Genomic DNA, 10,607 nt, shown 5'->3' with positions numbered 1-10,607 from the left:
CAGGACCGGCGCGGCTGAACCGTGAGCGGGCTGGAAAGCTGTGGGGGTGGGGGACTCCGGCATCAAGCAACATGCGGCGTCTGGCCACGGGCAGGAGCTGCGCGGGGGGACGCTGCCGCCCGGCCGTGATGCCTGCCTTGCCTGGAATCCAAACACGGCATCCCCCACGCGGGGCCCCAGCCCCATGATGGCTGAGGTGCGGAAGACGCCTCGGGTGGCGGGCAGGGTGCTGCGCAGGGGAGGGAACAGCTTCAAAGGCGGGGTGGGAGGAGGGCCCTCGCAGCAGGAGACCAGCAGGCACCCGGCCCAGCGGCGACCGGCGCAGAGCTCTGGCTGAGCACAGCCAGGCAGGAGGCTCTTCCAAGGGCGCGGCAAGGCGATGGGACGGCAAGCGCTGCAGGTGGCTGCTGGTCTCCTGCTGCCCCCCGCCCACCTGAGCATCTTGTGCAGTGCCCAGGCCGCCATGCGCTGTGTCACAAACACGATGCCGCACCAGCCGGGGCCGGGGGCCAGCGCGGCGGCGGCGCCGCGGTACCGCATCAGCTGCCCCGCCAGTGCCGCCATCTTGGGAGAGACGAGGTGGAAGTGAGGCATGCTGCTGTCGGCCAGGGCAGTGGCTGCCAGCAGCTGCTCCTCCAGGCAGCCACCCTCCTCACAAGCCCCCGCCAAGATGATTGCGTCATTCCCGCCAGCGGCAGCGGCAGAGGCCTTGACGGCAGCAGCAGCGGCTGCTGCTGCTGCTGCAGCGGCTGCTGCGGCGGCCACCGCCTGCTGAGCCGGCAGCTGGCGCTCCACGTCTCGCTGCAGGTGCTGGGCGCTGACGCCGCGCAGCATGGCCCGCATGGCAAGCAGCGGCTGCGCCCCCAGCAGCTGCCCCGCGGCCACCCTGGCCCGCACATCAGCCAGCAGCTCAGGCAGATCCTGCTGCGCCTGCTCCCCTGGCGCCTGCTCGCCCTGCTCGCCCTGCTGCTGCTCCTGGTGCTGGCCGCCAGCCTCGTGCTGACCATCACCTGGCTGCCATGAGCCCGTGGCTGGCGCAGCCCTTGACTCGTGGCCGGCTGGCTTACCAGGCGCAGTGGCGGGGGGCAGGAAGGGGTGCTGGCCAAACAGGCCGGCAAACGCCTCCAGCACATCCATCACAGAGTGGTGGGCCGCCGCCTGCTCGCTCTCCACCTCTGCATGTCAGCCAGGGCCGCCCGGCAGAGCTGGCAGGGCCGCGACGAGGAGCCTTGTAGTGTTGCTGGGAGCATGGCAGGACAGCCCACTGGTACAAGCTGGGAGCTGCCACATCAGGCAACCTGCCCATGCCAGTGAGCCGCCTCTCACCAGCCAGGTCGAAACTGTTGGCCAGCACATGGTCCACCAGGGCCGCCTCGCGCAGCGCCGCCACCTCCTCTACACAGCGGTGGGCATGGCGGGGACAGGAGGGCATGGGGGAGGCAGGGAGCCAGAGGGATGTGTGTGTGGTCCGCGGCTGGCAGCCAGCCACACACCAGCCGGCTAGGCAGCCACACCTGACAGCTGCATGGCGGCGTTGGCAGGCGTGGACGGCCCCGCCCGCTGCCCCTCCCCCTCCTCCCCCGCTGCCGCCGGCCCCTCATCCTCTGCTGCTGCCTCGGCTGCCCCCTGACCGCCGCCGCGTCGCTTGCGCAGCTGAGCGTAGCAGTAGGCGGTGCCACTGGTGCTGGCGGGGGGCTGCACCAGGGACGCAAAGACCTCGGCGGCGCACAGGGCAGCGCAGTACGGCCCCAGCGTCTGCAGCAAAGGGGCGGGGGGCAGGCAGCCTTGCTCAGCCTAGCTCAGCCTTAGCCTTGGCCCTTAGCCGCTGATGGCTGCATCCACCCGTGCTGCGCCCCTCGCAGTGCGTCGCCAAACAACAAACGGGTGCGCCCCCACCCCCAGCCCACCTGCAGCACGTGCTCCACGCTGCTCAGCATCTGGTCCAGCCTGGCGGCTGCAGGGCGGGCAGCGAGGGCGGCATTCCAGCGGCAGGATGGAGGCAGAACACCCTGCGCGCTTCCCAACAGCTCCCCCAGGCGCACCCCATCACGCCATGGCAACGTGCTTGGCCTGCGCACGTGCCCTTCCCCCATCCAGCCACGTGCCTTTCCGCAGCCAAGCATTGTTCAACCACCCTCCACCCGGCTCACACCCGCCCCTCCATCTCACCCGTGAACCCAGGCACCAGCGGGTCGAAGAAGATGCAGTGGGCTGAGGGCTCCAGGCCCTCGCACCCCAGCTGGCGCTGCAGCGAGCGCAGCCACTGCAGCCTGTGGGGGTGGTGGGGGCCCACGGCGTGCTCAGCATGCCCGGTCGGCGCCAGCAGAGGCAGCCCCTGCAGCCCTGCCCCTCTGACGCAGGCTCCGGGCGTGCACACCTGCAGCCCAGGGCCCCGCCTGCTCCCCAACCCCTAGCCCACTCACTCAAAGTTCTCTCCCGCGCACTGCAGGCGGCGGCGCGCCCGCAGCAGCAGGCGCTGCGTCACCGCCACTGGCGTCCCCTCCCACCAGCTGGGGCGGTAGGCGGCCACGCGCAGGGTGGGGGGCCGCGCCACCTGCACACAGGGGCAGCCGCAGGGCGTGGTGTGCGTGGGGTGCCCGCTGGTCTTCAACCCGCTCATCACCCCCCCTCCCCCACGGCTGGGGCCGGGCATTCGGCCCTCCTCCCTGCTGCCTCCGCCGGCGCCCTCCCTGCCACCCTCAGTCACACACACACACACACACACACACACACACACACGCGCACACACACACACACGCACACACACACACACACACACACCTCCTCCACCGAAGCGCGGTTGACCACGGTGACCACCCGCGCATCCAGGTTGGCCTCCAGAACCCGAATCTTGGCCTCCATGTCCTCCTGCGGCAGCGGGGAGGCGGGCGGGCACCATGTGCGCGCACCAGTGCAGACAAACATGCTGCCGGCTGGCTGGCACGTGCGGTGCCCCGGCCTGTGCAGGGCATGCTGCGATCCCACGGCGCATGTAGCCGGGGCAGGGCAGTGCACAGCAGGCTAGGCAGGCTGGGCTCCAGGTACCAGCTGCTGCCAGCAGCAGCATTGCGGCTCGGCCCAGCCCACGACCCCACCTGCGTCTCGCGGCGGCCGACGTTGGCCGGCGCCGCCGTCATGCCAAAGACGTGGGGCCGCGGCGCCAGCAGTGCCTCCTGTGCAGGCGGCGGGGGCAGGCACCGAGGCAGGGATCAAGGCAGGGCCAGCGCGGGGCAGGGCAGGGGAGGGGTGGCGACTGGGGGCAGAGGATGGTCTGGTGGGCTCTGAAGCCCGCATGCGTCTGACTGCATCACAGGGATGTGGTGCCCAGCCGGCTGCACCGCCTCACGTGGCTGTGGTAGAACTGCTGCATGATTCTGTTGAAAGGGTGCTTGGACTTGCAGTGGTGGCACTCATCAAACACCAGCAGGTGCACCTGGCTCATCTGCGGGCGCGTCGCCGGCGGCAGCGGCAGGCGGGGTGAGGGGCCGAGGCGCGGCGCGGCCAGCTGCACCTCTGATGAAACAGGTGGGGCGTGCGACTCTTGAGTCAACGCAGCTGCCAAAGCACGCTGTGCGCTCTGCTTGGCCAGGCGCAGCAGCTGGCCGGAGGGGTGCTGCCGCGGCCTCAGGCTCGCCTTGATGATGCCGTGGCTCAGCAGGTTGAGCAGGATCTGGGGGGTCATGGCCAGCACATCGTGGTCCGCAAAGGCGGCGTGCCACCTGCGCGGCCAGGCAGCAGGGCAAACGGCGGCAAGGAGAGGGCAATCAAGGTGGAGCATGGCGTGAGCCAGGCTGGCCGTGGTTTTGATCAAATGAATGCCTGGCAGCGAGGCAGCGGCGCGCAGCGGGCAGGGCCTCCCCGCCATGCGTCCCAGGCTTGGGCCGGCAGCAGCGCTGCCGCCATGCCGGCACACCCCGGGGCCCCACCTCTCCTTCTCAAACAGATCCACCCCCATCTCGCCCACAAAGTGCGCCACTTGGTCCGCGCCCAGGTGGGCCCGCAGCACCTCCGCCTGCTGCACCACCAGCGCGACCTTGGGTGCCAGGAAAATTGCCACGCGGTGCTCCCTGTGGGGAGGGCTACCTGTGCCGCCGCTGTCGCCGCCGTGCACGCTGCCGTGCACGCCGCTGGCCTCGTCCACGCGGCTGCCGTTGCGTGTCGCGCCAGCCGCGGCAGGGGTGGCAGGAGCGGCGGCGGGGGCTTCGCCGGCGGCGCTGGGGCCGGCGTCGGCGGCGGGCGCAGGAGCGGGCGTGGCGGCGCGTGGGTGGTGCCGCGCGGCCGCCGCCTGTGCCGCCAGCCGCCGCTGCTCCGCCATGCGGTGGCGGATGAGCAGCACCGAAACAAACGTCTTGCCAGCGCCGGTGTCCAGGAAAGCAATGACCTGCGGGGTTCGGGCGGGGAGCAGCAGCAGGCGGCGGGCGGCATGGTGAGCGGAACCGGGCATGGCCAAACTGCGCTCGGCAGCGGCCACATGCTGCGTTCTCAACAAGCGCCAGGCTGAGCCCCGCCACACCCACGTTCCGCTTCTTGGCCAGCTCCAGAAGCTCCAGCTGGTAGATACGGGCCTGGGTGGCGGCAGGCTTGCTGGCAGGCTCTGGAGCGCCAGCCGCAGCGGCCGCCCCCGTCTGCGGCGGCGGCGGCAGCGGAGCGTCCGCCGGCTCTGGTGGCGCCTCGGCGGCGCCTGGCTGCGACATGCCGCCTATTGGGTGCCCTGCTCGCACGTGTGAGCTGCGCGAGAGAGCTCTCTGCAGGCGTTCGTGAGCAAGCCAAGTGCCTGGGCGTGTCAGGCTGCCTGAGCGCCCGTGCATGCCCCCTGCTGCTCAGGCAGGAGTCCCACCTGCTCGAGCAGCTCCGTCCTAGGTTGGATCAGTGCAGGCCTGCCAGGTTTGGGCAGGCTGGGGTGCACACCCTCGAGCAGCAACCGCTGCAGCAGCCCTGGGGTGAGCCCGTGAGAGCCAACAAGGCAAGCCAGTTGGTGCCCTCGAAGGAGCTCCTCGAGGCTGAATGCAAAGCCTCCAGACATGCCATGTACCGCTCTCGTGTACCGCACCGTCGCCATCATGATGTAACCTTGGACCTAAAGATTGAAGCCTTCCTTTCATCTCAAATTAGGTATTAATTACATAGCAAAGTCCAATCAAGCTAAGCCGCTGATTGCGGTGGATCCTACTCAAACAAACTGGGCCCGGCAGAAGGCAGCCCGCAGCCGCCAGGCGGACGCGACTGGGGCAGCTAGCTAAAGCTTTAGTAGTGTCGAGGCAAGAAAGGGCTTGGGAGGGTGAAATGCGGCAACGCGGCATCAGCAGAACTGGCGTGGCGGCGAGGGCGCGGCAGCAGCAGAGGGAGGGGCAAAATGGTGCCCAAAACTCAGCAGGTTTTTTGTTTGTTTGTTTTTGTTTTGGGTTCAAAAGGGAGAGGTGCTGCCTTGAATGTTGGCACAGAAGGGATGAAAGAAGAAGTCGAGCATGCCACATGAAGCATGCCAATGGGTCACCGGGACAGTGTGCAGGGTGCTCTACCAGCCAGGGCGGGGTTGGGTAAAATGAGAAGGCGTGTTGGGTTTGAGCAGGGAAAGCTTCTGACTGCCATGCATAAAAGCTAGCATGGCATGTTGCTGCCGCTGCCTATCGGTGGTGGGGAAGGAGCGAGGTGCTAAGGCTTGGGAGCGGCGAGTGGTACTGCAAGAAGAGTGCTGCAGTGACGGCTGTCTGTCTTTCTGTTGTCTTGCTGGCTGGCTGGTAACTGCTGGTAAGCGCATGCATCTGCATGCTGTGGCTATGCTGCCGCGCTTCAATGTGGAGGCCCCACTGTGTCGGGGCTCGGCCTACTGCAAATCTGTGGAGGAGCTGTGGCCTGCCTGGCTGCCTGGCTTACTGGATGCGCCGCCACTTGGTCGGCGGCTAGTGTGGGGGGGGCTTGGCTGGAGGCGGATGCTGGGTGATCACTTGGGCGTCGAGGGCGGGCGGGCCTGGGTCTGGGCCTACCACATGGGCTTGACGCAGGGACCCCAGCCGTGGCAGCGCCAGCCGGGCAGGCACTTGATGCGGACGCCGTTGAGGCAGACGTGGCGGGAGTCGACGCAGCGCCAGTGGTGGTGGCGGGGGCACTTCTTGGGGCGCTTGGTCAGGTAGCAGGGCGAGCCGGAGCCGCGGTGGGCGCCGCAGTAGGTGCCGGGAGCGCACCTGCAGGGAGGTGGTGGGTGGGGGCATGGGTCAGTACAGCTTGACGGCAGGTAAGCAGGCCGGCGGGCCGCCAGCAGGCAGGCAGGGCAGGGCAGGCCCCACTTAGAGTGATGTGCATGCAGGTCGCCGCCACCCGCTGCTGCCGCAGCAAACAGAGCCGTGCAGTGCAAGGCGCTGCCCAGCCCTGGGGGGGAGCTGACTTGCCTCATGGAGGTGCCTCCCAGGCAGAAGTGGGTGGAGTCGACGCAGTCGTAGTTGCGGAGGTCGCCTGCAGGCAGGGGAGGCATGGGGTCGCGCGTAAGAGCGGGGCGCAAGCTGGAGGGCGCCAGGCAGGCAGGCCGGGGTCAAATGGGCATAGGGTCCACGGGAGGTGACACGACGGGCCAGGGATCGCAGGCAGGGACAAGCACAGGTGCCTCAAGAGGCCTCCAGCAGCGAGAAGGGCAGGCTGTAGGGCGGACGGCGCCCGGCGGTCGAGGCGCTCGAGCGCTGCCAGCTCCCGCTCCCCCCGCAGCTCACCCTTGCACTTGGGCTCCTTGGGCTTGCAGCGGCCCCCACCGCAGAAGCAATCACTTGGGCACTGCCAGAGGTGGCGATCGATGCAGATGTGGCTGCAGTGAGGGGCGATCAGGCACAGAAACGCAGGTCAGCGCTGGTACGCGGCGGCGGCGGCGGCGGCGACACTCGTCGCCCACACCAAATCCTCCCACCATCTCGCCGGCGGCCCAGCACCCGCCGGATTCGGATCCCTCATGCAATGAAACCGCCGGAAATCGGTGGCGGAGCGGGCGAGGGTGGTGCAGAGAGGCGGCAGAGGGTTGGGGGGTGGGCGTCATTGATCAGGGGGTCCCCCCAAGCGTAAACGCACCTTCCCATGCACCAATAGCCAGGCTTGTCGCATTTCTTTGTGGCCTCGGCATAGCCGGCGGCCACGGCCAGCAGCAAGAGGCCGAGGAGGAGGGAGCGCGACATGGGGTTGGGTGGGGGTGGTTCAGTCTCGGGGTGGCGTGCCCGGTTGCGTGTGTGCTAGGCGAGATCAGGAATGGCTCAATTGGGAGTGTTTGGATCGATCGGACGAGTGAGAGACTTGTATGGCACGCGGGGGGGGGGCTACGCGGCAAGCTGACGGGTCACCTCTGCGCTGGTAGGAAGCCAGAGGGGCTGAAGTAACCCAAACATTGCGCACGACACCAAGATCACACGACAGAATCCAGTGGTGGCCGGGCAGCAGCGGTGGCGGCAACGCCACAGCGCCGGCAGCCACATGGCACCTTCATTGCAGCAGCCCCCTTCCTCCCACGCACGTCCACCTTCATTGCAGCTGTAGCGTCGCGAAGCGGCCACCGTCTCAGACGTGATTTTGGCGCAAAGGGCGCCTCAACACATGCAGTCAGTGGGAGCGCGCCGGCGGGCCCTTGCGGCGGCAGTTGGGGGTGGTTGACAACCGACAGCCCACAGGACCCTGCTACTGCCATTCCTCACAGGGCCTGAGATACGTTACAGGGCAGCTGCCATGGAGCGCCAGAGGCGGCCTAGCAACATGTGGAGCTGACGAGTGAGCCAAGACATAAACCACGCGGGCATGCGAGGCAGGTGATACATTCCGAGAGATGGCGGAGGGGTGGAGGATACAGAGGTACACAGAGATGCAGGCGGAGTGCGGCAGAGTGAGGCATGAATAAAAGAACTGCAGGGCGATCAATGAAAGGGCTGCTCTCAGGCGGCAGGCTGGCCACGTGGCCCGCCCATCACGCAGCAGCCGGTGCGTCTGCCGCCGCTGCGCTGGCCACGCTGCTCGCAGCGGCGGACGCCGCCGCGGCTGCAGGCGCGGCCGCATCGCCCGCGCTGTCCGCGGCGGCGGCGGCGCCCGCCACGCCAACCCCACGCCACCCTCCGGAGCCGCCGCCGCCGCCGCCGCCGCCGCCGCCGCCGCCGCCGCCAGGCAGCTCTGCGCCATCGCGCCCCATCAGCAGGCTCTTGATCTCTGCCAGAGTCAGGGTCTCATCCTGGAGCAGCGCCTGGGCCAGCCTGTGCAGCTCGCCCTCTTTCTCCCTCAGCAGGCTGCACCCCGGGGGAGGACAACAGACACATGCACACACGCAAGCACCTGTCAGGGCAAGGGGGGGGAAGCTTGAGCGGCAGTCGCCGCCTGCTGCGGGACTGCACACCCCTCCCCACAGACCCACGCATCCCTGCCCTGCCACACACCCGACACGACCCGCCCCACGAATGCCGCACGCTGCACAGCCAGCCGTAGCCCCGGCACGTGGGCGCCCACCTGACCACCCGCTGGTAAGCCGCCTTCAGCATCGCCTGCACCTCGTCATCCACCGCCTGCCGCGTGCTGGGGCTCTGCTCCTCGCCCACCGCCACTGCAGCGCACGCGTGGCGGGCGTGGGGGCAGCGGGTCAGGCACAGAGGGCAGGCCAACGCAGGGCAGGGGCCGGATGGGCCCAGCACCAGGCCAGCCAGCGCAGGAGCGCCCGCCAGCCAGTCCAACCCTCGCCTCCACAACGGCCCACCACCGCGCCTGGCCGCACCACCCCTCTGGCCCTGCCCTCCCCTGCGCCGCCCCAGCACACCCCAACGCCCCCAGCGGGGGCTCACCAGGGCCGATGCGGTCGCTCATGCCGCAGTCCACCACCATGTGGCGCGCCATGCGGGTGGCCTGCCGCAGGTCGGAGGTGGCCCCCGAGGTCACCTGGTCCTCCCCAAAGATCAGCTCCTCCGCCGCCTTGCCCCCCATGCACACGTCGATGTGAGCCATCATCTGCTGCCGCGTCGTGCTGTACTCGTCCTTGTCAGGCACCTGCGACACCATGCCCAGGGCGTGGCCCCGCGGAACGATGGTGGCCTGCGGCAACGGGGGAGAGTGCAGCGGTTTGTGTGTGTGTGTGTGTGTGTGACGCCGCGCCGGACTCGTGTGGGGCAAAACGTGGTGATCAGGGCTGCAGCAGTACAACCGCGACCCTGGAGCAGGAGGCGGCGGTGCCGGCGAGCAGGCGGCGGGCCACACGGTCAGCCTGCGTGCATACCTTGTGGATGGGCTTGGCGCCGGCCGTGTAGAGCGCCACCAGCGCGTGCCCGCCCTCATGGTACGCCGTCAGCCTGCGGGCCTCCTCGCTCTGCGCGGCGCAGCGGGCGCGCCGGGGAGGGTTTAGGCGGTCGGGGCAGGCCGGGCAGGGCACCGCCTGCCAGCCGTGCAGCCACGGCTGGAGGCCTGGCTGCAGCGTGGCTGCGGCCGCGGGCCCAGCCGCAAACGCGCAGCCAGCCCTGGCGCCCCCAGGGCTGCGCACCCACCTGTGCGATGATGCGGGGCGTGCCCATCAGAATCTTGTCCCTCGCCTCATCCAGCAGCTGCACCACACGCAGCACTCCACGGGAGGCGCCGTGAGGCGCAGGCGCAGGCCACGCAACTAGTGCAGATGAGATGCAGCAGCAGACAAGGCTGCCCACGCATGCCCACGCATGCCCACGCATGCCCGTCCACCCACCCCGTGTCGATTGCAGCGGCCCCCGGTCACCCCCGCAGCGCCACACCCCAGCCAACCCTCACCACAGCACGCCGCCTGCCTCCCCACACACCTGTGCGGACACCGCGTCGCGGTCGTGGCGCGCCGCCAGCAGCGCCGACTCGTTCACCAGGTTGGCCAGCTCGGCGCCGCTGAAGCCGGGGGTGCGACGCGCCAGCAGCTCTGCGGCACGCGCGGGGCGGCCGGGCAGGCGGGGAAGGGCGGGCGGTGGTGGGCCGGGAGCGGGCACGCAGCACCGGGCTGGCCTCACGCGGGGCACCGCCGTACGGCGCGCCTGCCTTTTGCTGCACCCCGCAGCCTCCTGGCCCCGCCCCCTCAGCGGCTGCACCCCTCCCCCGGCCCCGCCCCGCCCCGCCACGGCCTGAACAACCCCACCCCACCCCCCGCCCACCCGCCCACCCCGCCGCCACCCACCCGTGTCCACATCCGCCGCCACCGGCTTGCCCGCCAGGTAGAGCTCCAGGATCTGCTGCCTGCCGCGCACATCGGGCAGCGTGACGGCCACCTGGCGGTCGAAGCGGCCGGGGCGGGTGAGCGCGCTGTCCAGCAGCTCGGGCAGGTTGGTGGCGGCCATGACCACCACCCCGCTGTTCTCCTCAAACCCGTCCATGTCGGTCAGTAGCTGGTTGAGCGTCTTGCGGCTGCCGCCGCTCGACTCCCAGTTGGTCCGCTTGCCGCCTGCGGCAGGCGGGGTGGAGGGTGTGGCGATGAGGTGGCGGTGGTGGTGCAGGTGGGACGCGGGGTGCGTCTTGCGTGGGAGGCAGGCGGCGGGCGGGAGGTCGGCGGGAGGTCGGGAGGCCAGCGGGCACCCGGCGCCGGCAGGCCCCACCTGGCCCAGGGCACGGCCTGGGGTTGCACGCGCCCCCCCCCCCCCCAAAAAGGGCTCGGTGCG

The 10,607-nt window shown here is 69.6% G+C and overlaps 2 protein-coding genes across 2 annotated transcripts in view; both read right to left on the bottom strand.

Annotated features, from left to right (window-relative positions):
- The window catches only part of CHLNCDRAFT_143199 (hypothetical protein), a gene marked incomplete at both ends in the record, with an annotated part of 13,662 nt that extends 8,968 nt beyond the window's left edge, over positions 1-4,694 (bottom strand). Inside the window, 12 exons of the mRNA XM_005849599.1 lie at positions 169-229; positions 434-1,175; positions 1,327-1,395; positions 1,515-1,755; positions 1,908-1,954; positions 2,170-2,270; positions 2,424-2,554; positions 2,782-2,868; positions 3,096-3,173; positions 3,347-3,719; positions 3,927-4,381; positions 4,518-4,694. Coding sequence (XP_005849661.1) covers positions 169-229; positions 434-1,175; positions 1,327-1,395; positions 1,515-1,755; positions 1,908-1,954; positions 2,170-2,270; positions 2,424-2,554; positions 2,782-2,868; positions 3,096-3,173; positions 3,347-3,719; positions 3,927-4,381; positions 4,518-4,694 — 2,562 coding nt within the window. The remainder of the gene's footprint in view (positions 1-168; positions 230-433; positions 1,176-1,326; positions 1,396-1,514; positions 1,756-1,907; positions 1,955-2,169; positions 2,271-2,423; positions 2,555-2,781; positions 2,869-3,095; positions 3,174-3,346; positions 3,720-3,926; positions 4,382-4,517) is intronic.
- A 3,236-nt stretch (positions 4,695-7,930) lies between these two features.
- CHLNCDRAFT_34770 (hypothetical protein) overlaps positions 7,931-10,607 on the bottom strand; it is a gene marked incomplete at both ends in the record, with an annotated part of 3,615 nt that continues 938 nt past the window's right edge. The window contains 7 exons of the mRNA XM_005849598.1: positions 7,931-8,243; positions 8,461-8,554; positions 8,790-9,036; positions 9,218-9,301; positions 9,483-9,539; positions 9,768-9,877; positions 10,130-10,393. Of these exons, the coding sequence (XP_005849660.1) occupies positions 7,931-8,243; positions 8,461-8,554; positions 8,790-9,036; positions 9,218-9,301; positions 9,483-9,539; positions 9,768-9,877; positions 10,130-10,393 (1,169 nt within the window). The remainder of the gene's footprint in view (positions 8,244-8,460; positions 8,555-8,789; positions 9,037-9,217; positions 9,302-9,482; positions 9,540-9,767; positions 9,878-10,129; positions 10,394-10,607) is intronic.

The sequence above is a fragment of the Chlorella variabilis genome (assembly GCF_000147415.1).
Source record: "Chlorella variabilis unplaced genomic scaffold CHLNCscaffold_5, whole genome shotgun sequence".
In the NCBI taxonomy this organism is placed as follows: Eukaryota; Viridiplantae; Chlorophyta; class Trebouxiophyceae; order Chlorellales; family Chlorellaceae; genus Chlorella; species Chlorella variabilis.
Note: the sequence above shows the minus strand (reverse complement) of the source record. Positions and strands in the feature narration are given on the sequence as shown.